At 41.2% G+C, this 26,767-nt stretch overlaps 1 protein-coding gene across 2 annotated transcripts; it reads right to left on the minus strand.

Moving 5' to 3' along the window:
* Positions 1-1,002: 1,002 nt before the first annotated feature.
* Positions 1,003-12,963, minus strand: TRHR (thyrotropin releasing hormone receptor). 2 transcript variants are annotated; one of them, XM_009506712.2, is made up of 2 exons: positions 11,721-12,963; positions 1,003-1,410 (listed from the first exon to the last, which is right to left on the minus strand). In XM_009506712.2, exons 1-2 carry the CDS (start codon positions 12,513-12,515, stop codon positions 1,003-1,005), a joined length of 1,203 nt encoding a protein of 400 aa, XP_009505007.2. In that variant the 5' UTR covers positions 12,516-12,963. The 2 variants fall into 2 exon arrangements, with proteins under 2 accessions (XP_009505007.2, XP_064301500.1); XM_064445430.1 differs by lacking the exon at positions 1,003-1,410 and adding an exon at positions 8,753-9,267.
* Positions 12,964-26,767: the final 13,804 nt, after the last annotated feature.

The following is a 26,767-nucleotide window of genomic DNA, read 5'->3' on the forward strand; positions in this document are numbered from 1 at the left end:
TGTTACACTCAGTATTACATTCTTTTCACTCCCCAAGAGGCTGTTTTTTCTTGTAGGACGCAGACAGGTGTGTAGAGATATATGGTAACTCCTGCAATTCTGTGAGCAGAAATGCCTTTACATTTCATACAAGTTGGTGGGAACAGAGCATCCAGAGGTTTTATATGACTGTGTGTTCAGAACAAGGTGGGCCTCAGGCCTGAAAATGAGGAGAGAAGCAGCAAACTGAGAAAGAAATTTTTTTTGTTCTCATAACATTTGCAAAAGGAAATGAAAAACTAAGCCTTTCTGTGGATCATCTGTGTTGTAAGATCTAAGATATACAGGTTTACAAACAGCATTTAAATAGTATTATGTAATAAAACATCATGAAAATGGTAACATGCATCATCATGTAAAGAGAGATGGGTTAGAGAGATGTGCTACACACAGGGATGGTGCAGGTGGCATGGAAATGGATGTCGCTTTCAGCACTCTCAGGACCAGAGCAATGGTGTGGGGGAGGTCTGTGTCCTCTCTCAGCACCAACTGCGCTAGGCTTGTTAATTCCAAGTTGGAGCCAGCCGGTGAGGCACAAGAAAATGCCCCATTGCGCTCCTGCAGGCAGCCAGAACACACCCAGGAGGAATCACTGAGCTCAGACACCAATGCTCACTCTCCTGCCAGACATGTACGTGAGGCACCATGCCCACACACCACTCTCTGATGGTCCACCATTGCCCTCTGCTTCTTAGGGAGTAAGGCTTAACCTACGTGTTTCTCCTCATCCTTCCCCATATGCCCGATCCTCCCAGTTACATCACGCTCACCAGAAGACACTGTGAAAGCATCACTTTCCAGGGCTGGGCAGTTCTCCCTCCTCACTATGCCTTGTTAGGTGGTGCATCATCTGTCACTGCCGCCTTTCCTGGCCCTCTGCTCTGCTGCCCCAGCTGAAAACTAGCCCAGCACAGCCCCATGCATGTGACCATCCTCTGGTTCATGAGGACTCTACACCAAACATTAAAATGTATTAACTGTTACCTCAGATGACAAACACGTATCACCAACGGACAGTTTTGCAGAGGACAGATAGGTATTGGTGACAGTAATATCTTCTAGCTCCGTGCTGAAGTGATCAGACTCTTTGATGACATTATAATTTAGGGCCACGCTGTAATTGGCTGGTTTCTTCTCCCGTTTCTGCTGGCAGTCGCAGAGTTTCCTGAAGGCTGCTCTGAATTTCTGGGACATGAGATTGTAAATGACAGGATTGATGGCACTATTTAAATAAATACAGATTCTGCAAAATAGCAGGAACCAGTTTTCTTGGAAGGGGCTGGAGAGAAAGGAATTGACCACAACCAGCGTGCGGTAGGGCATCCATAGAAATGCAAACAGGACGACCACCACAGCCAACATCTTGGTAACCTGGGGGAACACAGAGGTAGACAGAAGAGGGGCAGAAGGTTAGCACTCATCTTGGAAGGAACATGTGCATTCTTACAGCTCTAGGACCAAAGCAAAACTATGGACAGACTCTTCAGCTGGGAATTTCTGATCAATGCTTGATTCAGAAAGGTTTTCTACAGTAAGAAGGACAAAAAATTCTGGCTTCAAATTCCTCCTAGTTTTGCTACAAGGAGCTCTTTCCAGGTGACATCCCAGTAAGTTAATTGTTGTAGACCTTAGACTTTGCAGCTTCTCAAGCTGGAATGAGGTTTTGTTTCAAATGGAAAAAAAGGGGTCTAAAGCCATGTTTTCCGACTACATTAGATTTCTTTCTTTAGACTAGTATAATATGTAGAGTAATTGAACATGAAACATATTTAGATTTTCTGGTTTAACAGACATGCTGAAAGAATTTCCCAAAGCCAAGAATAATGCAAAAAAAAAAAAAAATTGGATTTATTCCTATTCCTCACATCCACAATATTTAATTAAATCTTCATTACTTGATGTTTACTCTGAAATGGCAATTAAAGTTTACAAAACCAGGGGGGAAAAGTGATTATGAATGAAATTTGATTATTATAAGATCTTTCACATTTTGTGTAAATTTGTTTTAAGTAAAGAAAAAAAGAACCTTTGGGGATACCCAGGATAGCTGAAATGAAGTGAACAAGGAATAATTAAAAAATAGAAAACTCACTGTAAAAATAGTCCTTCTCTTGTAAATAATATAATTCTAGTATATATGGTATTCCCTAGTCTCTTTATTGAAGAAAGTTTGAAAGATATTAATAAACAAGGTAAAAAGTACAGTGGGATGTGGCAGTGGGATAGTACGGTGGCGCAGCCTCATGTAAGTCAGGAGATGGCTTGGTTAACTGTGTGTGCATGAACTGGAAAGCATTGGCACTGATTTTGGTGAGCTACGACTGCTTCTTTTGACTGTGGGTTTTTTTACTATTTGCCTTTCTTTGTGACATAAAACTGTTGCTGCCTATTGACAGATTAAAGAACCTCTTTTTACCTTTGTTCTAGTCCTTCTTTCTGGGTACCTGAAGTTGTAACTCAATGAAACAGCAAGTCCTGTAACCACAGGGTACGTTCTGGCTGCATGGGTTACAATTTCATTGCTTGCGGAAAGGATAGGTGTAGATCAGTAAGAGTTTTAATTGTTTCCAGGGGGACAGACAGATAACTCCATTAAAATAATTCCTATATACATGCTAGTTTTAGGTGTGTTTTTTAGTTTGAAGTTATAAGAGAGTATGCAATTCACTTGGCTTCTGATCAGATAGCTTATTATATAGAAAGCCTGCAATCACATGCCTAAGGGATGTTAGTGATGTTAGTCTTGCATCTTCAGGTAAGTACTAATTAACTTCAGGAGTTAGGATGATAATCTAGCTATCTAGAAAGACACATATACATACAAACCAATCTGTTGTTCTTGTTATAGATATTATGATAAAGAATGGGATGAAAAGCAAAGTTACTCTACAAGTTGATGTATCTTTACCTACCTACCTTTAAATGCATATATTCAAAGGCTACAATTTTATCCTATAATCCTCCTACCTTCACCTTTACTTTTGATATTCATACATCTGTGTTCAGATGAGACAGAAATATTATCTGCTTTTTTGTCACTTGGATACATTTCTTTATGACTTCTAGACTGCTTTTCTTGTTTGATGTGCACAATCATTGTCATAGACCACAATGCAAAAGTGAATGCCTCAGATAGCTAAAAGGATGATTTTTCCTTATCTCCGAATCACTTCTAAAAGGACCAGTCCCATAAACATGGCTGCAAAGGGCGAGGTGACCCAGTGCTGGCCTGCTCTGGCTGAGGAAGACTCAGGACTCCCCACCTGCTGCCTCTCCTCCCTCCAGCCTGTGCCTCCAAACTGAGCAAACCCATTCAACTGAGAATAATCATTCATCATGGAAAATAATCCACATTTAAAGGAAGAAAGTAAGCATTTTTGGAGCTTGGATTAACAATGGGGCTGAGCCCAACTAACAGATGTGTTGCATCAGCTCAGGCATTCAGAAGGATTATCGTCTACACAGGCATCAAAGTACTTTGCTACCAGAAGCTCAGCAGGGGACTCTGTTATCTACTGATCGTTGGCAATTTACATTTCTTCTGAGCATGTCTTTACTGAACAATTGGTCAGAGAATCACTTACAATGGTGCAGCTGTCAGTTTGAATCCTGGGTTGAACTAGAAGTAAATTGATCTTACTGTCAGGAGGCAGTATTTTAGAGTCACACAATTAATACTTGACAACAATGAAAAAAAGGTTGTTATTCTTGAAATGACTGCATCCTATATACCGCGAAGACATATATGTATGTATCTGCAAACTATTAGCGGAATTTAGGTATATTGGCAGCTTGATGTGCATTTTCCTTCTGTCTAACACCACTAGCTTGTACTGCTGCCATGTTCAGCTTATTGAGGCTGTGATTTGACAATATATTAGAACTGGCTCCTAGCACCAGATAAAAAATATCATGGTCACAGCACAAAGTGCCCTGAGCTGAGATCAATTCAGTCTGTGTTTAAGAATGCCAAGAGGTTAGCTTTTCACTGTCAGGATTTATGCCATGTAAGACATTGTCTTGCAGTGCTCAGACTCCACTATTTCCTGGTCTTGACATAACCTGAAGCCAACGTAACCTGTGACTGCAGCTAAAAAAGCAATCCTGTTCTAACCTCCCTTCTTGTGCTGGCCCCAAAGTTGAGGGTGTGGGTCAGGTCAGGCTGCTGGTCCAGCTGAAAACTAAGTACTTCTCTGTAGAGCTGGTTTTTGGTTTGCTTGGGTCAGTGATTCAACCCACATACCCATATATTGCCACAGAGTCTACAGTCAGTGCAAGAGAAGAGGCAGAAGCATGAGGCCATGGATGGCACCTCTTTGGTGGCACCTCTTGTTGGTCCCATGTAGGACAATTAGGATAATTCACTACAATTTTAAACTGGCTGCAGTTCATGTTCTTCCAAAGCTGCCAAAAATCACAAATCTGGCACAAGCTTTCTATTGCCAGGCAGAAATTCAGCTGCCTGATCCATCTGACCAGTAATGGTTGTGTCTCTGAGACCCACTGTGAGGCCCTGTGTTCAGGTAGTTATTCTCTTATTGGTAAATCCTCCTTAAACTGGCTCCAGAAACAGTGGCTTTTCATGACCATCTACCTCAGAGCATGACCTTTGTGCAAATGACAGCAGCTCCAAGAAGGTGCTCTGGCACCACTCACTTTGTCCCCAGTGTGTCCAGGGGACTTGTCACCCCACCGTGGGCTGAGGCACTCCTCAGGGCTTCTGACCAAATATATTGCAAGCATGCCCTGCACTTTTTTTTTACAGCTGAATTTGCCTTTACAGATGAACCCAGCTTCTAAACACTTGATTTAGGTCAAAGCTGCTTTCTTACCCACAGCAAAAATCTTCATTGGGATGGATGGTGCTGCACAGAAATAACAGAGAAAAGCATGGTCCACTTTGCTTTAGTAAACTGCCATACCCTTTTCCAAATCACTTCATAAGAAATGTAACTAAACATCATTTGGGGGGGCTAATTATTTGACGTCAGTGGTGTGCTAAGGGGAGAAACTCTTTTAAGAACCTGCTTTTTATTACCTGTAACCATACACCAAAACTCCCTGAAAGCAGAGGCACTAGCATCCTCATTCATTACTCAGGTGAAGGCAAGCATACACTGATTGCTCTTTCCTTGTGGATGTGCATGGCATATCCTATACTCAGAATACAGATTGTTCTTAGCTAAGGAGATTGAAAACATGATTAAAAGGCTTTGAGCAAATCCATTTTAGTCCAAATTTCAAGTGTGCTTTGAATGATAGCGAAGTGCTTGAGATTGAATGTACTCCCGGCTGCATGCAACCACTCTTCAAGCCTTATATTTTGGTTTCTGCGAAAGTTCTGAAAAATATTTAAAACATTTTTTACTAAACATATTCCCAATATTTTAATTCTGAATTACTATTCTCCTTTTTCTTCCTGATCCAAAACCTTGGGGCTGTATATGAAAAAGCAAAGAAAAAGAAGTGTTGAGATTTATTTTGATATTTATGGTACTTTATGGCGTGAAGAGACAGAAAGGAGACTATGAGTAAAGACTAAATAATTATTAGCTTGAATTTCAGGCATGTGTAAAATTGAAGCGGTAACATTTGTGAATGTAAGTTGAATACAAGCTGCTGCTTGATAGAGGCAATGAGCTGATTATATTGAATTTGGTTTGTCTGAGATTTTTGGTAATAGACGATCTGGTCAAACATTTGGTACAGGCACTTGTATTTTTTCCAGATTGAATTTATGCAGGTACATTATTATTTGTGTGTGATAAATACCTGCAACTGTAGTTAATGTTTGCTCAATTGCTATTCATTTTGGTAAGAATACAGTCAGTAAATGTGTTTTCTGGAAGAATATGGGTGGTTTGCAAGTACCAATAACAGGCCATTCTGGAATAGCAAACACATCAGTTCGTAGGCTAATGCAATCATACGTATGTCTGAAAAATAAGAGATCTAACTGTTGCATCTGACTTTGCAACTGCAGTGAAGAAACCAAAGCAAAGTGGCAGAACAGCTACCTAGTAGACTAACAAGCCGGATGTCTTCAGCCTATCACAGCACCACTGAAAGTGATACTACCACTGGGGTTGGACTGGATGATCTTCAGAGGTGTCTGCCAGCTTCAGTGATTCTGTGAAATTATAACAAAATACTGGGGGGAAGTTTCTTTAAAGTCCTAAGGGATCTGGACAAAGTCCCTTGTTGGCTCATAATCCTTTGGATCACAGTCAGTCTTTCTTGCCACTACATGCAGTTTTTACCATAGTTCCATGACAACAATTACAGTTTCCCAGTGCTTCATGAGGTCCAGGATTCCTTACATGGTCAAATTATATGTTTCATTGGACAGCTCCAAATTAACAGTCTATTTTCTGGTGAGTGAGTAGAAACCAACTTCAAATCATTTCCTCAGGACCTGTGATCATCTGTCCAAATGATCATACAGTTGTTAAATAAATCTTAACATTGAATTTGCATTGAAGTTCCTTCTTTGGCTCTGAATCAGTTAAATAGGACTTTGAACTGTCTGGCCTTAAGAGATACTCTTTGTCATGATATCATCTTCTAATCATATTGATCTTTTCTCTGTCAAGCTTTGAAGTTTCAGCTACTGTGACCTGGGTTCAACTGAAGAGTGCTGGAAAATTTTGCTTTCTCACCTTCCCTCCTGTTTAAGTTGAGGAAATGTGTACACTTGGACAATTTCTCTGTTTTCTCAGGTTCAGATTGTGCACATCGCTCAGCAGAAATACTCTATAGTTTCTTTGTCATCAAAGAAGTCTTACCTTACTTTTAGTCACCTTTACATTTTCTCCTAATCTTCTGTTGCAAAAACCATTATGTCACTGTTTATCACTGAGATCCCCTATTGGCAGTCAAATGCTTTCCCACAGTATTGTTCAGCTTTATACGAACTGCAGTCTCTCAAGGTTATTTTCTTTGCAAAGCATAGCTGAAAGCCTATTCAACAATCATCACCAGCTCCATCAGACCTAATAGGTGTTTAAGATTTTTCTTTAAGCCACAAACTAAACACATACTTGAAGGTTTACCTGCATGTCTCTATACTAAAACCAAGTGTAACGCTAGTTGATTTCCTCATGGCCAACTGCCACATAGCCTTGAGCACACACTGATTCCTCTGAAAATGAAGCATACCAATATCTCACCTTCTTCTGATAGAGTTCTTCCCTCAGGAGAAAGTCAGGTGTTGCCTATTGACTTTTAGTGGCTGCTCAAAAGCTCTGCAAAGGCAATAAAAGAGTCCTCAGACTCTTATTTAGGTCTTCAGAAGTAGATGTAAGAATGGAGTTTGACACATCCCATGAGTACGTATTGGTGCTCCTTTCCTCAGCAGAACATTAGTTTGCAGTGTAAACAAATAACTCATAATTTGAGAGGCTGTCCAGTTTCAGCGGTAACAGATGTTCAGTGAAACAAAAATGTTTTGGAAATGAAGACTCTTTATGAGAAAGAAATCTTATTTTGTGCCTTTTCCTCTCTTTTGACATTTAAAAAAGGGACTGATTTTTTTATACCTGTTGTTTTTGCTTGTGAAGACAAAGTTCAGTTTTGTCTTGTAGCACTTTGAATGAAAACTTCAGGGGGCCCTGAAGAGTACTTTGAAGGCTTTGTCTGTTGGGCGTTGTTGATATGGGGGTATTGATCCTTTAGTGAACAGATTTTGTTATTGTTAGCTTTCCAAACATTGGAACGAAATAAATATTTCCTAGAACTAACATAGTTCAGTGACTTTTAAATTATGTGGGTGGGAGGGTGAAGGCAGGGAATGGAACAAGTAAGCAGAGGACTGCTTTCTACCTGGAAGAGCTGATTTTCATTCACTGCAGATGTAAATAACCTCATTCTGAGCTCATCCCTAGACATTTTCCTCAGGAAAAATATGTTAAAATGGGCTTGACTCGCCGTTCTAATATGTATATTCCAGGCCTTCTTTCTAAATCATATAATGATCTAAATTGCTGTTCTGTTTTGAAAACAAAACAGAAGTCCTCTGACCACCTGACCACATTTTTCCCCTTCAGTGCTGGCATCATGACTGTTTACATCAGAGACTGAAAATATTTGTTCTAACGAAACACAACATGGCCCATCTCCTTCAGCAGCAGACACCTCCCTCCCTCTTGTTTCCCTCACTGTTGAGCTTCCCCCGCCCCCCTTGCCTCAGCTCAGGTAGCTGTCCTCCACAGCTGTGAGGAAATGGATATTTTACTCTGTTATTTCCTTCCTCCCTAGGCACAGTTATTCTAGATACGGTATCAGGGTTGTTCCTTTCTTGCTCTGCTTTTTCTGTTGGTGCCAGGTGTGAGGAAGCATCCTAGGTGTTGAATCCAGGATGGTATACATGTTGCTTTTCACGTTTTTCCATCCATCAGCTTCTAATTCTGGGCTAACTCTCATACCAGAAACCAAAATGCCAGACTGCCATTTTTGAAGAAAACAATTGAAATTGCGTAACTGTATGACTCACAATAGAAAGTATTGACTGTGTATAGAAAACTAATTCTTGGAAGCTAATAAAGAAATACAAAGCTGACAGCACAGTACAGAAAGCTATATGCAAACACAATAATATAGGTTAAAAAACAAGTCTAAAAACCAACAGGACAATGAGCCATGAATTGGAAACATCCTCAGATAGTGCTCTTCAACTGAAACACAGACACTGTATTACAAGGTAGGGAACAAAACACTTTCTTTCCAAGGTAAAAAACAAGTTTTGACCATTTTTAACAAAGGAAGACTTTCAAAACACGTAATGGGAAGTCCCAAGAAAATTAAAGACAATGGTATGACCTGGCAGTCTAGGTCAAATTAAATCCAGATTAGTCAAGCAACCCAGGTCAGATTAAGTGTGTAAATCAAATCACATACTTCCATGTTGGATTAATCATTGTCAAAAATGGTTATGAAATTCCTGAGTTAAACCTTCATGAAAGTTGAGGAAACCTATCTAACTTACTGTTTCATTCTGGTATATTATATAAGTGTGAGTTTATAATAGGTTAATTATTATAATAATCATAACGACTCAATGGAGCAGCACTGAATGTCCATGTCCAGATTTTGACAGTGGGGAGGCCGCAGGGGTAGGTTCTCTGAGAAGAGGGTCAGGGCTGCCGCATGCCAGACACGAATGGTTCCATCCAGCTCCAACAGACCCACCACAGGACACAGCTGAGCCTGTCTGCCAAGCTGGTGGCACCTCTGTGAAAACATATTTAAGAAATAGCAAAAATGCCAGGGAGGGAGAGAGAGGAGAAGGTAACAAAAGAGTGAGAAACAGCAGAGGGAACACCAAAGTCAGAGGAGGAGGAGGCACTTCTTGGTGAAGCACCACCTGATGGGACTGCAGCTCATGGAGGACCCACACTGAAACAGAGGAAAAGAGTGAAAACAAGGGAGTGGCAGAGAGAAACCTCTGCAACCTGATTGCAACTCTCCCCCATCCCACACCGCTGGCTGCCTCATGGAAGAGGCTGAGCAAAGCTTGCAGCTACAACAAGGGGACATAAATTGTCAATAAATGAAGTTAATTTTCCCCAGGACAAGTTTGCGTTGCCCATGACAGTAACTGATAAGTTATCTTCCTGTCCTTATCTTGACCCGTGAGCTTTCTTGCTCCTGTTCTTCCCAATTTCTCTCCTGTCCTGCTGCTGGGGGAAGTGACCAAGCCTGCCGGAGCCAACCCACCGCAGGAACATGCACAACTTCCATTTTGTAGAAATGTTCTTGGATAAATATGAGAACTGCCACAGATGTAGGAAGGGTACATCACATTTTTAGTCACTTTTTCTACAGATCACATGTTGGACATTGTATGCAACTCCATCACTGTATTGCATGCACAGTTCTGGGAAGACATACAGACAGTTTTACATGACAGCAGAACTCATTATAAGGCTAAACTATATTGTCAGCTATACACGTCTTTGCCAGAGAAGCAGGACATTTTCACTAGTGTGTCCTGCTAATTGCTGAGATGTTAGTTTTTTTGTTTTTAATGTGGACTTGTGTTTTCCCATTTTACAACACTAGCTGTATTTTGCATGCTGCTATTATATAAAAATATTATTAATAATGCCACACTATTCTTGCTGTGCTTCCTATGTTGCGTTATACACAAATGCTAGCTTTATTCATAATGATGTTACTTTAAAAAATGAGGTTACTTAGGTTTTTAGAAAAAGTCTTGCTGTCTTTACAAGACAGAAAAGACATCAAATTATAATCCACACTTTTTGGTTTCATAATATAACAGTATCCACATTCAGCAATGCTCAGTGTAAAAGATTTGTCTGTTTTTCAAGTGATGCTAAGCACACACAATCAAGCATGTATACTAAAGTGATATTGATAACTTGAAAAGCAGATTATCTTCTACTAATTAACAGATAAAGAAAAACAACACTTCTAATCTGACTATTAACTATAAATGGAGACCCATAATTAAATATAACCTAACCCACACATGTTTCAGTTGTGCATTTCAGAGCACGGTTCTAGGGCTCTGTGAGTGCTCAGTGCTCTAGCAAGTGCGTGGTGCTTTAGCAGGCAGCTCAGTTAACTTTTGAGGTCAATGCCATCTCTGCAATAAGGGAAAACAGCCCCTCTCATTAAACAGTAACAATCTACATAAAATAATGAGAATATAAAGTTCAACCTGTCGCCCAAGGCAGGCACACAACTTGTCTGAAAAGGTGCACACCTCAGCTTTGCTTCCTGAGGGAACTGTACAGTGCAGGGAGGTAGAAGCCTTCTGCTTGGCAAAGAGACCCTCCAATGTGCCTTGCAGCAGCTACCAAGGGCTCTAAGCCAAGTCACTCAGTGCAGAGCACTGCTTCCCCATGCTTGCAAGCATCAAGCTGCCTGACCCAACTGGAGCCTGCTCCCGAGAGCCAGCTGCAAAGTGATGCACCCTGCGTTTCTCAGCACTGCAGCTGACTGTGCTACCTGCTGCATGATGTGTGAGTATGAGGCAGCATGGTTTACTGCAAATAGCCATAAATTAATCTACTAACTATATTCTACTTGCATAATTACACATTGCAGCATACATATTTGATAATATAAAAAGAAGATTGTCAAACCTATGCCTCAGTTTTGAGCCATCAATCCATAAAAATACTCTATGAGAGACAGAATAACGAAGACACTTAGCATTTACAAAGCACTTTTATAGACAGATTTGCTTAAGACTTTTCACAGAAGAGTTAGAGACAGGAAAAGTAACAACTTGACTGTGTTTGCAGAGTGACAGTGCTTTAGCTGGGACAAAACCTCAAGCCTCCTAACCTCCCAGGCTAGTTCCTTCTCTTCAGAGCTCAAAAATAACTCTATTCACTCTGTATATTTGGCAGAATTACTAACAGGCTGTAATATAAAGAAACTATAGTTAAAAATGTTTCATTCTTTACTGACACTTCCGAATTGCTTTTTGATATAGGAAATAAAATACTATTTGCTTTTCAGTCCTTGCAGTAGGTAATAATGAATAGGCAAGAAAAAAACCCTATATTTATACATATCACAGAATTTCAGCTCGACCACTTAGCAAAAGGGGACAATATATTTTACGCCCTTCCACAGGTTTATGTTAGTGATCTCTAAAACAAGTGGGGTATAGGTTTCAGAAAGCCATTTCAAACTGCTGTTCCTACCTGCCTTCGAGAAGCAATTGTGCTATTGAAACTCCTGTTAGTCATCTTGGAATTCACAGGCTTGCTTTGGTGACCCACATCATTCCTCCACGTCTTAGAGTTTTCTTTTGGGTCTGAAGGGATGGGGTTCAGGAACAGTATCCTAGCAATCAGGCCATAGAGAACAGTCGCCAATACCATTGGCACAACATAAAATATACCGAAGTCCATCATGTAGATAGGAGAGTAATAGCTCCTGGACACCTTGTAGCCACAGGACACAACAGTAGTGTCTTTGTAGACTATTGTATTAAGGTCTAGCAAGAAAAACCAGAGCATACAGTATATGGAGGTGAAAGCCCAGACAAAAATAATGATCTTTTTGGCTCTTGAAAAAGTACATAGGAATTGAGCTTTGATTGGGTGACAGATGGCTATATATCTCTCAATGGTGAAGGCAGTGATGGAAAAAGAAGAAGCATTGATCCCCAGGTACTGGAGATAAGTGATGCAGAGGCACCCCACGTAGCCATACACCCAGGATCTATACAGGCTTTCTGTGATATTGGGTAGTCCTGCAGCCACAAGCACCATGAGATCTGCCACAGCCAGACTCACCAGGTAGCAGTTAGTGGGAGTTCTCATGTGTTTGGTTCTGAGGACCACCAAAACCACCATAATGTTGCCCACGATGCCCAGTCCGCAGATGAGGAGGACCAATAGGATGGTAACCACTTGGTATTCGGCTGTAACAATCTCCTGGCTTGATAGCGGCAGCCCAGTTTGGTTCTGCTCGTCCCCGGTGCTGTTCTCCATCTTCACCAGCCCACCGCTCCTTCTGCCCAGCACTTGGTCTCAGCACACATTCTCCATGGTCCCCTGCAAAAAGTTGAGTGGATCTAGTGTGGGTGAGCTGTAGCCCCAGAGCATGTTCTCTGTGTAGTCACAGTCCCATTCCTGTACTGTCTTCCACTCACTCAAAAGCACCTGGACTTTCAGTCTTAGTAAATTCAATTACCAGATGGGTTAATCCCTCTAAGACTCCAGCTCATTCATACAGGTTACAAAGCTGTTTTCTCATAGCCAGGCTGAGTCATTCATAAAAACACAGCATGTGGAGATAGGAACTTTCCCCCCTACAGAGGAGGAGGAGGAGGAGGAGGAAGCAGCAGCAAGGAAAGTAGAGCCCTCCAGCACTGCCAGATGGCTGAAGCACTGCACGGGACTGAGCTGATCCAGTCCAGGCAGACTTCAGCATCACTGCTTTCCAGGAGGAGTCACAACATACCGAGGGTGGAGACAGCAGTGGGAGGTGAAAGCAGAGTGATTTGTAAAGCCCCACAGGTTTTCTGCTTCATGCTGCTTTTCCTCTCTGCTCTCAGACAGCTATCTTGTGTATCGATCATATTGATCCACCCTGGCAAACAAGGGGGAGATTGACTGGAAAAAAAATACGCTGATTTCTAAAATTCTGACTCCCCTGGTGTCCCTGTCCTTGTGACAGTGATGGTAATTTACTCTTGCCTCCTGCTTTGCATGGAGCTGTAACAGTCCTGTCAGAGCTGATAGGAAACAAGGTACCCCGACTTTTGAAAAAAGCAAGAAAAATTTAGTTTCTTTGCTTTACCCTACAAAAAATACTCTTCAAAACCTCTATTGCTATTGCTGTCATCACTCCTGAGCCCTTTCAGCTCTTTTCTGGGTTGTAGCACAGCAACCATAAAACCATCAGAGCACAAATTGCTTCTTAATGAGATCAGTCACACATACGTGCATGCACACACACAGTGTTACTAATCCACCACTGTTTCCTCAATGAAGTCTCCTCTGGTTGAATGAACTCCTCCCTGTTCAGCCAGGTTATGTAAAATCCACAAACAAATCAAAACATGACAGAAATAACTGCTTTAAGATGCGCTGATGAAAGACCTACAGATGCAGTAGCTGTATTCAGGAGCCCAGCTGTACCTGGTGATGGATGCGGAGCTTTTCTGTCTCACCTGCTGCTGATTTCAATACCTCAGTGAGAGAAACCATAGCAAACCCTTCTGCAGGATTTTGTGAAAGAGCCCTTGTTAACTCCCCATCACAGTGTTTCAACCCAATATTTCTCCTTATACTATTGTGTTAAAAGATTGAAGACTAAATCTGCCTTAAAATCCTTTTTTTTTTCCTCCATTTAGGGAAATTAGTTTTGCATTTTGCTCAGGAGGGGTTCAAAAAAATAAAATGTTGCACAACTGGGGAAAAGGAACTTGGATTTCAAAACATTTTAGTGTTAAGAGAGAGGGATTAGCATAGGCACATGGCGTAATGTTCGCAAAACTAGGATTTTAAATAGACTGGAACAACAGGTGGTGACAAAAAGAGGATACCACCTGATTCAGGGCTGGAAATTAGACTCAAACAATTTCAGAGATTTGAAGCCACTCAGTTAAGTTTTCCAGTCATTTTTCCCATTTGCCTGTTCACACTTCAGTTGTGATCAGATACTTCCACCTGTAGACCCCAAAGTACTTAACAAAGTAAAGCAAATATCATTATTCCTATTTAATAGATGAAGAAATAGGAGTGATAAAGAATCAGATTATTTGCCAGTGGTGCAGCAGTGACCTGTGGTAAAATTCAGGTTACTGATACTTGACCAATGCTTTATCAACAGAATTGTACCATGGATCTCATCGAGGTTCTGCTCCATACTATCTGCAGATCCCAATATTCTGGAGACAGCTGAAAGAGGAAGGCCAGAGATATTGTGACACATGGGTGTCAGAGAAAGGATCCCTCCCAGCCCCCTTCGCACTCCACAACACTTTAACCTTCAAATTGCACAGATTCCCTGTTCGCAATCTATGTTTTTAAACCTATGTGACACCTTAGTGGGTGTAGGCCAGGATGCTCAACCACACAGAATAAAACATGCCAGGAGAGAGCCCAGGAGTGAACTAGCACAGATTTAGTGTCAATAATCAGGGATTCAACAGGGATCAAACCAGGAGGGGGTTGAACCAGCATTCAAACCAGGAGACTGAGTTAGTTCACAGCCTGGATAAATCCCTTAACCCTCAGTCACTTCAGCTGAATCAGAAGTTTTTGGCACCTCCATAGACTGATTTCTCTTTCTTAGGTGACTGATGCCTTCCTGCCACACTGTCCCACAATGAAGTCTTGTTCCACACGCTTCCATGTATTCTGTTAGCTTATGTGGATTGTCTGAGTTGCAACTGAGGAACTGAGACTGAAGAACACTTACATCTGAGAGTCCGTGTTCGTAGTGCCAGAAGTAATTGCTAAGGGCATGGGATGTGGAGAAGCTGGAGAATATTTAAAAGTCCACATGACTTTGAAGTGAATATGGGAAGTCTGGAAGATGTGCAAGAAATGCATGATCTGATGCTCATCTCTTCTTCTGCATCTGCCGTCTTCTGCATCTGCTACTGGTCTGTATCAGACATGGGATAGGCCATCTTGCTTCAGCCAGTAGTCCACTTTTTATGGCTTTTTGCTAAGTGTTGCATTCTGGTAAAGAAAAAAGTATAGAGTTGTCACTGGACAGCTATGGGGAAGTATATCCACGGGAGGCATTCAGAGGATTTTGATAGTATTGACTAACATTCTCTATGGAGCATTTCCCTTTTCCTTCCATACAGTACTTCCCCAACCTACAAAGTTTCTGTAAAATCTGCAGTAATTGCAGAAGGAATTTCAAGACTGTAAATATATGTGCAATATAATTAAAGCATCTGGTGTCGTGGATTTGGCACAAACATCATGTGATGCACACTGCCTGGTACATTCAAATAATCCTTTTAACATGATCATCAGTCAAAGATCACATACTGAGTCTGGGAATCACTAAAAGATCAGCTTTTTCTCCCAGTTAAAGTTGTGTTAATACAATTGTCAAAATACACTGGCTAGTTTCAAAAGCAGTTCAACATTAATACATGCAAGCCCAGCAGCTGTGCCAGAGAAATTTTGAGAGCAGATGGACCAGAGATCGCTGTGAAACTTTTACTGCATATCCGTTACTCTATTTTATACACCTACCTGTTGGTCCAGGCATCAGTTGGCATTACATGTACAAATGAGTACAGATGCGGTTAGCAAGGCCATGACCATAGGTGGAAAAACAAGCCCCAGAAATGTGCTGAGTTTTGCTAATACATTTGTGTTGGTACAACTCTTTGGGTAGGAGGGAGAGGGGGAGGCATCGTGTTGATACACCCCGTGCTGTATACCGCTTAGCCAACAATATTCTTGTCCAATTTTTTTCCCATTTGTCTCAATTAAAATGTGTCTCTGCTCACTTGAGGCACAACAAACCCATAACAAACTGTCTCATAACGTTGAACACATGCTGAGATGGAACAATGAATCACTATAAACACTTTATCCCACTAGCTATAAATTATTCTTAATTGTGTTTCTCTAACTCAGATCGCTTCCCCAGCTGGCCTTTTCTGTTCTGAAAAGCAGCTCCGCAAAAAAAAGGCAATTTCATACTCTATTACCTGTCTGTAATCAGGGTTCATAAAAAATCATAAGTAACTTGGATTCTTTACTCTGTGTGCACCTCTGAGGGAGCAGCAAGCACTTGCTGCTGTACAAATGTCTCCAAGGCTGCAGTTTGTAGAGAATGAAAGTCACCATCAGTGTTGTAACTTCAGTACCATCCAAAGTCTGGCTTTTAAAGTGGGTAGCTAGCTACCGGCATGATCAGCTCCAAGTGTGTTTTGGATTTACATTTGACATGGTTAAATATTGTAGTAACTGTGGTCAACTAGAATTTATTCTCCTACATCTGCCGCACCACGTAGCCGTGTTTTTGTGCTAATGTAGTGAGCCTGTGGCAAAGCGCTTGGTTTGTGGGACAAATCTGCACCTGGAAAAGCCTTTTATGAGTAAAGATTGTGGGGGGACCCAACACCTTTTCTGTAAGATAAATCTCATTACCCAAGGCAGCGACCCTTCTTTCTAACAATTTTTTTGCTGCTTGTCACTGAAGCATAACTCCACTGAAGTACTGCTAAAATCCTGGGTGTCTTCCAAAAGTGCCTCAGTGATTTGGAACTTATGATGACTTGGGGATTCCTATGTGCATCTGACAAATTTTATTTGATTTAGGGGCTTTTAATCTGCATGGGAGTGCAAATTCTGATTCAAAGTTGAGGTTTTTTTTGTATGATCTTTGTTTTCTTTTAATCTTTGTGTTGGACTGGTGTTGGCTGTTAGCTCAAGGCAAGTAATAAGGAATTTTATCTAAATTGTTCTGAAAAAACAATTCTCACAAAAAGAAAGAAAAATGGATTTAAGCAATCTGTTGGCTCACTTGGGAAATTCGGTTTGTCTGTTGTCTGTCAGCAGGGTCACTGGATATTGTGGTCTGTTGAGACAAATCTGGGATCATGTGGCAAAGGAGACTAGGAGGACTTTAACGAGGTCTACTCTTTTCTTCACTAATTTCTATCGACTCAGGCGGAGACAAACTCTTACAAGAACCTGATGAAGCAGAATGAACTTTTCCAGAATAAATGTAGAGATCACACAAAAGAATGGGTGAGGAAGACTGCTTTCAAGAAGATCTTTGGTTTGCTGAATTACCTGCATTGACTTGGACTTTACCTCTTAAGACACTATCAGCTAAGTCACAATCATGACAGAAAAGTGATCTGAAGAAAGAGAGGGTGCAGTTCAATAGGGGCAAACAAAAGTGGTACACTTTGGCAGAAGCAAGCAGGTACGCAAATCCAGTGTGGAATAACTGGCAGAACGATTCTGTAAAAGCAGCTTGTCTGATCCCAAGCCACACATTCACCCATACGAAGGGCTAATGAGAAGCTGGTGTGAAGTTAAACTTTCATGGGGAGTGTACCAGCAGGATCATATCTAACACGATATAGGAACTCATCACTCACTGGGCTGTATCCAGTTTGGGAGGCACCTTCTGATGTGTGGATACAGAGAAGAGCTAGAGGAAAGATCTATGACAACAGGATCTATGAGAAAAGTACAAACAAATCTAGATCATCTGCCCTTCAGAAGAGAAAACTGAGGCTGCAAAATGAAAATTAATAAGCTGTTTTCCACATGTGTGATGGAAATAATCATCTGAAATAGCAACAGGGAAGGTTCAGGTTGGAAAAACCTTTTACCAGTAAAGATTATGAGGCTTTGGAATAGACTGCCTGGGGAAGCTAGAGGCTTCAGCATTAAGGAGGAGTAAAAAGCCACCTGTAATAGATGTGGCTGATTCTGCCTGGGAGCAGTAGGATGGGCTGGGTGCATTCTGACTTCACAACTGCAATACCTGGGCATGCCTGTGTTCATTTTCCTCGTGCCTTCTTCAAGAAGAAAAGTGGGACACAGAGACTCAGATCTTCAGTGGGATTTGGAAGATCTTCAGGTGAAGGTGGGGAAAGACTGAACTGCCTTCAGGACTCCAGTAACTAGATAAAGGTCCCTGGTCTCTGATGAAAAGTCCAGTCACAACATTTGTGCCTCACTGTTCAAAGCAAGGAGAAATGCCTAAACTCTGCCAACCTTGGCAAATTATGGGTATGTGGTCTAAAAAATGAGGTTCCCTGTGCTGGGAATTTCAGTCTTGGAAAATTCAGTCCCTTTCCCAGTGAGCTGGAAAGTGTCCAAATAGGGAAGGTTGGACAGCTCTCTGACAAGGACCACAGGGCTTCTGCTGAGCTCTCTGCTCAGTGGGATGGGCATTTACATTTCAGTGGCACACATATAAAGCAGAGCAGCTGAAGAGCAACAGAAGAAAGGGGCATGGTGTGATAAATTCACTGCCCTCTTATGGGATTAGTGTTTTCCAGACTTTCCTGCAAAGCTCTGTGCAAGTTACACATAAAGTTTATAGCCAAGTATAATTGATTTTTTGCAGATCACATTTGTTATCCTGCCTTTTCCAGCCCAAACCTCTTGTCTGATAATGGTCATTAAAAGACTTGCTGTCTAAGAGAGCAATCACCAAGCAATCAAGGTACTTGTGAAACTTACCGGAATACTGGCAACTCAGTTCTGGGAGCAAATTTAAAGCAGAGAGATCATTCACCAGTTGATTTTAATAGGTCTATGTTCATTTGAACAGCCTAAGGACCTGAACCTGCCTATTTTCCCCTTTATAAAGTATTTCTTACCTGCAGAGAAAAAAAAAGACAGTAGGTATCAAAATGATATTGTAATTCCAAATAACAAGCATTATAAACATAAAGAAACTGACACTTTGTGACAGTGAAAAGGAAAAATAAAAAGAATGCCTGCCTCAGGACATCAGTTATATAAAGAACTATAGCTGAAAATGTAAGAGAAAATATTTCCTTTTAATACCTTTAATATACCGAGTACTGTATAGATCATAATTTTTGACCAGAAAAAAAAAAATTAAAGCTGATTGATTACATTTGTATAAATGTGTTCAGTTGTGCTTTGCATGGAAATAGATGCTGCAAGCTCCAACAATCATTTAATATGATTTTAGACTAAAGAGGATGCCCAGAATTTCACTAATATACTCAGATTTGCCACACATGTTTTAAAGAGCTATTAGCTACGTAGGGTCAACATACTGAATGCTGATAAAAAGGGCTCTGGCACTACTGAATGATGCCTGTACCTTTGGCTTTAACATTCAACTGACCTGAGCACTACAAAATAGTATTGACCACTGAAACGAAGGGATACCTCTGCAAGTAAAATATGATTCCAAGTATTTAATGTACAGGTTATAATTCTTTTTAATGATGTATAAAGAGAGCAGGGAAGGTGCTTATTACTTTGAATTTTACTGTTTTTACATTGGAAGCGTTGTCTCATACTACATTTCAGCAAACGCTTTGCACAGCTGTCAATACAAGCATCTTTATGCGAGAATATTTTCAGTCTGGGCAATTTGTTGAAGGGATTAACTGGACCATAACGAGCCACACTAAGAACAAGGCATGACTTATGATGTCTAAAATGTGCACATGTCAAATATTGTAGACAAAGCACTCTGTGCAATTTCATGCTCTTTGGGGTCTCATTTCTTTTATTACAACTGAGATGAGGTTAGCAGATCATCGATGAAATTTAAACTCAACAGAACATATGCTCAGAGTTCACTGTTTTATAAACAGCCGCTCTTCTTATTCTAATAGTTCCCTTAGAAATCAGTAAACTCTGTATATGCAAGGTGTAGTTGGATTACCTTTTAAAGACCCAAGCAGGCATATCATGATGACTGTGTTTTAAATGATACCTTATCTGCTTGTAAAATTAAGTTCCATGTTCCTTCCTATGTACTCACACGCACCTGAGAATTGGTATACAGAGCAGGAAACCCTTCTTATGAAGTGACAGTGAATAACTACAGGGTGGTTTTAAATTTTAACTCACATATTTCAAGAAAGGGGGGGAGAAAACAAAAAAGAAATTAAAGACACATACATTTGATAACAGAAAGTCCAAGAAGGAAAAATAAAAAAGAAAACACTTGTTAGTTTTGAAGCAAATAGGGAAAAAAGTTTGAGGCGTTCTTTTTTGTGTGTGTTTTCAGCAGTGCATCATAAAGACTTGTGGTAGAAGAAAAACGCCAAAGTAGTTGAGGGAGAAAACCAGTGATAATATGGTGACAGAGACAACATCACTGAAGAAGAACAAGAGGCTGCAAATTTGACTTTTAAAAGAGAAACAAAAAGCAATTGAGGGAGAACCTGGAAGACTTGTGTTGGGCACATCAGAAAGGGGATTGAAAGAAACAATGAAGAATCAAGTATCTATGTATTTATCTGTCACTCCTCTCTCTCTCTGTGTTTGCAGCAGAGCATTTTCAAGGCATTTCCAGGCATTACACCAAAGCTCCCTATCTGGTGGGAAGCTCAAAGGATTCTGCCCAAGTACACCGTTCCTGTCTCCACCTTCTGACTGAGCTCAAGATCCAGTGGCATTACTGTTCCAGCATTAAGGTGTAATGGTGTGGCTTATGAAGCATTTTATCTTCAGAAAGTTATGCAAGTGATAGCTCATCCTTACACCTCCCTGAGGAGAGAAACAAGGAGATTACGTGTCCATGCTAAGCCCACAGTAGATGTCAGCAGGAACATCTAGGCTTAGGATGAAGGATTTTCTGTTCCCCAAACCACTGCATTAACCAGGAGACAATACCAGTGATTCCTGGGGTGATTTATTCCAAACGCACCCCACTGCTATAATTTCTTGGGTCAATCCTAGCTGCCTGATGGGCATATAGCAGATACATAAATGCCAGGGATCAAGTGATGTGGTATTGGTGGAAGCACCGAGTCAGAAATCATGGCTTGGCTGCAAGCTAATCATTGTTACACCTGACTGGGTAAATGTTTCAAGTCATTATGGCAAGTGGTGAAGGGAAAAGGAAGTGCCAATTTACAAAAATTATACTTGAGCACAGAGAGTAGCTAGGCAATTGGGTTAGCATTATTCAAAAATTGGTCAAGCATTGGAGATTCCTCATGATCAGTGAGTCCAGAATTTCTGGGTATGTCACTGACCCTCTTGTCCTAAACATAGTTACCTAAAGACAGAGGCCCAGCACCAGCTGAATCGGAAGGAACAGTACAGTACATTTGTGCACAGTTTGCAAACCATGTGTTAAAACTCTGGTCTATTTTATTATTTTTCTCTGTTATCTTTATGTACCTTCCACATGCAAATGAATGGGAGCAGTACTTTATCTCTAAGCTCCCCGACATGGGGTTACTAAGTATTGAGCTGTATACTGACAAGCTCATAGATACCAAGTGAAGGCCAAGTTATTTCCCTCTCCTTAGCACCCACATGGCCATATGAGAAATACTGTGTCTTGTTTTGAGCCTCCACTGCAAGAGAGGTGTTGATAAGCTGAAGGGTGTCCAGCAGAAAATCGCTAAAATGGTTTACAGATGGGTGCACATGGGGTATGGTATGAGGCTGAAGGAATGGAGCTTGCTCAGCCCAGAGGAGAGAGGGCTGATGCAAGGGACTAGCTGAAGCCTTCAGTTACCCATCAGTTATGGAGAAGGCAGAGGCAGGCAGCTCTCAGGAACATGCAGGGCAACAAGAGAAAGCAAAAGCCACAGCTTGCAGCTAAGGAAAGTTCAGCTGAACACAGGAAACATTTGCTCACCCTGGGATAAGCTAAGGATGGGGACAGAGCCTTGGGACAGGCTGGTACCACCATCCTTGGAGACCTGCAGATCTCAGCTGGGCATCTCTATGACTAGATCTAATTTTGAAGGCAGACTGCTCTACAGAAGGAGGTTGTATTTTGTGCCTTCTGAAGTTTCCTTCCAACCTAAATTTTGCATAGCAGCATGGGGAGTTTCCAAAACTGCTTTCCACACAAAAGATGCTGTTGAAAGAACTCTGTGTCCTGTCCCACACCACATGTCACAGAATCACAGAATGGCAGGGGCTGGAAGGGACCTCTGGAGATCATCTTGTCCAACCCCCCTGCTTGAGCAGGCACACCCAGAGCAGGGGGCACAGGAACGTGTCCAGGCAGGGTTTGAATGTCGCCAGGGAAGGGACTCCACAGCCTCCCTGGGCAGCCTGTTCCACTGCTCTGGCACCCTCACAGGAAAGGAGTTTTTTCTCATAGTGAGGTGGAACTTCCTGTGTTCCAACTTGTGCCCATTGCCTTGTCCTGTCATTGGGCACCACTGGAAAGAGTCCAGTCCCATCCTCTTGATACCCACCCTTTAGATATTTATAGGTATCGATGCGATCCCCCTCAGTCTTCTCCAGGCTGAACAAACCCAGGTCTCTCAGCATTTCCTCATGGGAGAAGTGCCCTCAGGAAGAGGCTGGATTACCAAGAAGCTTCCATTGGACTTCAGTGAGCTTCAGATTACGATCTCCCAACACTAAGCTTCTGTTTAGTTCAACTTCATCATGTAAGAACCAAAAGGATGACATGAATTGAAAAGGCTGTAGTTGATAGACAGCTGTGCCGAGCCATGCACACAGTTTGTGCTCCTTGTGGCTAACCGAATGGAGTCATGCACCATTGTTTCTGTACCCCAGCTGAATGACATAACTGATTAATTTTAAAACTTTAGTTATGCTGAATTACTCCAAAGTCAATCACATTGATTACTAATGATGCAGATTTTTTCCTTGAAAGTCTTTCCCTATTTAACCCTGGAAGCAGATGCCTTTTATACAGCATCTCATTTCGTGTTGTTTTTTCTGTAACACCGTTTATCAGTTCTTGCAGGTAGAAAGGTGAATAAGCTAACTGCTTTAGAAGGTAGTTTGTTTGTAATAAAGAAAACTTTGGCTTTTGTTTCACCCTTTAAAAACAATCACTGTTCTTCCTTCCCTGAAATGCTGAGATTTTATAATAGTGTTAATTCAATTACCCCTGAATATAGGCAACCTCACTTTTAAAAGTAAAAAGGTTTGTAAAATTGTATTTAAAATTTTGTCCCATGTTTGAAATGAACGCACCTTGGGCAAACGCTGGAGTGGTGGTGGGAATTCACAGGGGAAGGAAGGGGAACATCTAGGATTGGAGCCAGCTGCTGAACATCCTCCTCTGCTAAGGGAGCTATCAGCATCACAGAAAACAATAAAAGCCCCTACCTCTCCTGTGTGAGCTTTCTTGAGCTTTCATCCCAAAGTAACACTGCAGAAGCCTGGCATTATTCTGGCTTATATCATATATTTTCATCCTTACAAGAAGGTTTATTAATACTATTTGATAATATATAATTTCAAAGAAGAAAATATATATTGTCAAAGTCTGATTTATTTCATATATGTACTTCAGATTAAAATTGTTGCCTGTATTTTAAAAAATACAATGGAAAGCCTTTGTGATTTTGGGTAAAAAGTAGACTATACTCCTAAATTCCTAGTAAAAATCAAAGTATTTTATAATTATGCTGGGATCTCATTACATAAGGTTTATATTCTATGAACACACTTGTATATTATAGGCAATAAAATCAATTGCCTATAAAAGAAATCCAATATTTGAAAGAAAAACATAGTAACCACGTGAAAGATCAAAGCTGAAATATTGTCTTTGGTGACTATGAGTTTTAGATCTCACAGACCCCATAGTTTTACTTCAAGGTCAGAACTTCCTAGTTTCTATCGAAAACTAGTTTTCTATCATCTACTTTGTGTCTTGAGAATCTCAAGTCAGGAGAATAAATATTAATTCTACCCTGACTTTGCATGGAGTTTTGTCATAAGGAATGTAGTTGCTTGCCTATTATTCTAGAGGATAAAGTAATGAATGATCAGGCAGAATTTCAGGGCATTAATTTAACTTTGTTTGTAGTAGAAAGACTTATCATAATTCAGCACACTACCAGCTCCTTAAGTTCAGAAGAAATGCAACACAAGGATATGAAATCACTCATTAAGATACCATATTTTGATAATGTTCAATGCAAATTCTTCCTTGCTGGGAAAATTACTCATCTCACCTGAGTACATTGATTACCAACAGGCGGTTTGGTATATCCACAAGGAGATGCTCGGTGGGTTCAAAATGCTAACCTGGTCATTGGGAAGGAGGTTGACTCATTTGGTCTTGCAAAGCAATTGACAGCTAAGCACTTTTTCCCTTGCTCAATAAATAGCTCAATAAAATCTTAGAAACAAGCACTAGAAAAGAACATCTGAGAGAGCAGCTCTCAGCTGGTGGGGCAGCAGACTGGATCCCGATGAAGCACAGACCATCAGCTGCCCAAGTGTGTAGGAGATCATCAGAATGGTTTGAGATTTATGGGGCCAGATCTCTATCTGATGTAAAGCTCGGTAACTTCTTCCTAACTAGAAGTGAAAAAGTAACTTATGCCAAAAAAACATATTAGTATCTGGTGTTTGACTAACCAGCTGTGTTCAGCTCTTTGCTATTAATCACTGTAAATGTTATAGAAGAGACCCATGTGGAAGATGGGAATTTGTGATCCCAGTGGTGTCTTTACTAAAGCGTGGTAAAAACACCTGCTGAAATACTTCTGGCAGCCACCTGAGATGGTCGGTTGTTGTTGGCTGGTTGATCAGTTACAACATGGAGCAGACTGAGAGCTGTTAGTAGCCAAGCCTTTTCACCTGGCTAGGACTCACTATTTCTCTGCAATTACAGGAAAAATAATAAGGGCCTGACAAAATCCCAGAATTTTATCCACCTGGCAAACATATATAAGAAAAACTAACCTTGGTACTCTTGCTTGCGCTGCTCTACTGTGTCCTGGCTTCAATCATACATGCACTGGGTTGTGATCCTTCACTGGACTCTGCTCAGATCTGCTCTGCACCCAAACGTAGGTCCTGGCAGAGCCTCCCAGTTTGTGAGTCTGTACCCTGAGCAGGAATGTGCCAGAGTCTTTTCCAACACCTCCCTTCAGTGCTGTGGAAGCAAGCAGGTAGGAAGGCACGTCTGGAGATCATCCAGTCCAACCTCCTGTGCAAAATATTCACAGGTGGATCAAGCTGCTCAGGGCCTTGCCCAGGCAAGTTCTGAAAATCTCCAAGGATGGTGTCTCTAAATCAGTCATCCAATCAGTTTGCCATGTTCTGATTAGTATCCATTGCCTCTTTTCCTGTCACTGTGCACCTCCGAGAGGAGCCTGGCTCTGTTGCCTCTGCACTATCCTGTTAGCTACTTAGAGACAGCACAATAACTTGGTTCTCTAGTCCTTCTCTTGCAGTGGCTCCTGAGTCCTTTTCCCCCCAAGTGATGTCTGCAAGTCCCAGGTCCTGGGCGAGGAGACCTGGATCCTGAGATCTCAAGTGCTTACAGAGAATAACAGTCCATCAGCTGAATTTATTTGCAGTGCAAGGAAGTCCCCAGAGCCACACGACTCATGTCTAACCCCTAGGATTTGCAACTTTCGTCAGTTTTGGTATGTCATCCTCCCTCTTCTGCCGCTTGGATAGTTGGCCAGAGCAAACAAAATATAAACTTTACAGCAGCTGATGTCATTATGATCAGCTTTTGATTTTTTCTTGATTTTTAAAAAATATATTAATGAAAGTGGGTTCCTAATGCCTGTCTACCTTGCCAAGTGTATGTATGATCCATAACAGTGGCTCTGTCACCGTTGCTTAATCTTTTTCAGTCCAAACAATGCACCAAGGTTACAGACACATTGAAGTATTTAAATGAAAATGTGAGGTGGCCTACAAATCCCCTGCCTTTAAAGCATATTTTTAAGAAGACAGCAAGGGCACGACAAGTAGAGTCAATAGAGGATTTAGTTTACAGGGGAGCTGGACCAGAGGAGTGGGCTCTACACACTTAGCTTGATGACTAGTGAGAAATCTTTTGGCACAACAAGCCTACAAGCATCCTTCCAGAGGAAGAGCAGATCATCAGGCTGGTACACGCAGAAATAAATACTGTTTCATGGATAACCACACAGAGTAGTTTCCACCCCACAAAAGCTATCAGAGGACAAGCAAGAAATCACTGAATGGTACATGCACTGGTACCAAAGGATACTTCAAGTCACCTTCATAGACACCATGAAAGGTTAAGAACTTTAAAATTCAAAAGACAGCAACCTAGTCCCCTGTAGAGGGAGCTCCTATGGAAACAATATTTAAAGGACGGAATTAACATCAGATAATATACATTTGCAAATATTTTCCACTGAAACCACTGTATAGCTTATAGGAAAGTCCTTGCTTCATTTTTCCTGTAAGTTTTACTAATTTGAAATCCATTGTAAGTTTCCAAAGTAAAAATGCATTAGGAAAAAAAGATTATATATAGCGAATTTTCAGAGATGTGTGACTATGTAAGAGCATTCATGATCGATAAGACAAAACAAAAGCTTCCTTTTGAGCTTGTAGGCTTTTTTATTGCCTCCTTTGTAATGCTTTTGGGAAAGTATAGAGCCAGGATGAGAAAACTGGCATACAAATTTATGTGCAGAAATATCACATTTAGGGGAGGGAAACATGGAATTCCCATGGAGGATGGTCAGGATCTGAGCCCTGATGCTCATGGCTATACAGCACATTGGTGTGGGGAGTAGTAAACTGCAGCTGGGGAGGGTGTGAGCGGCGCAAGGACAAAGTGCACCCATGCC

The sequence above is a fragment of the Phalacrocorax carbo genome, chromosome 2 (assembly GCF_963921805.1).
Source record: "Phalacrocorax carbo chromosome 2, bPhaCar2.1, whole genome shotgun sequence".
Lineage (NCBI taxonomy): Eukaryota > Metazoa > Chordata > Aves > Suliformes > Phalacrocoracidae > Phalacrocorax > Phalacrocorax carbo.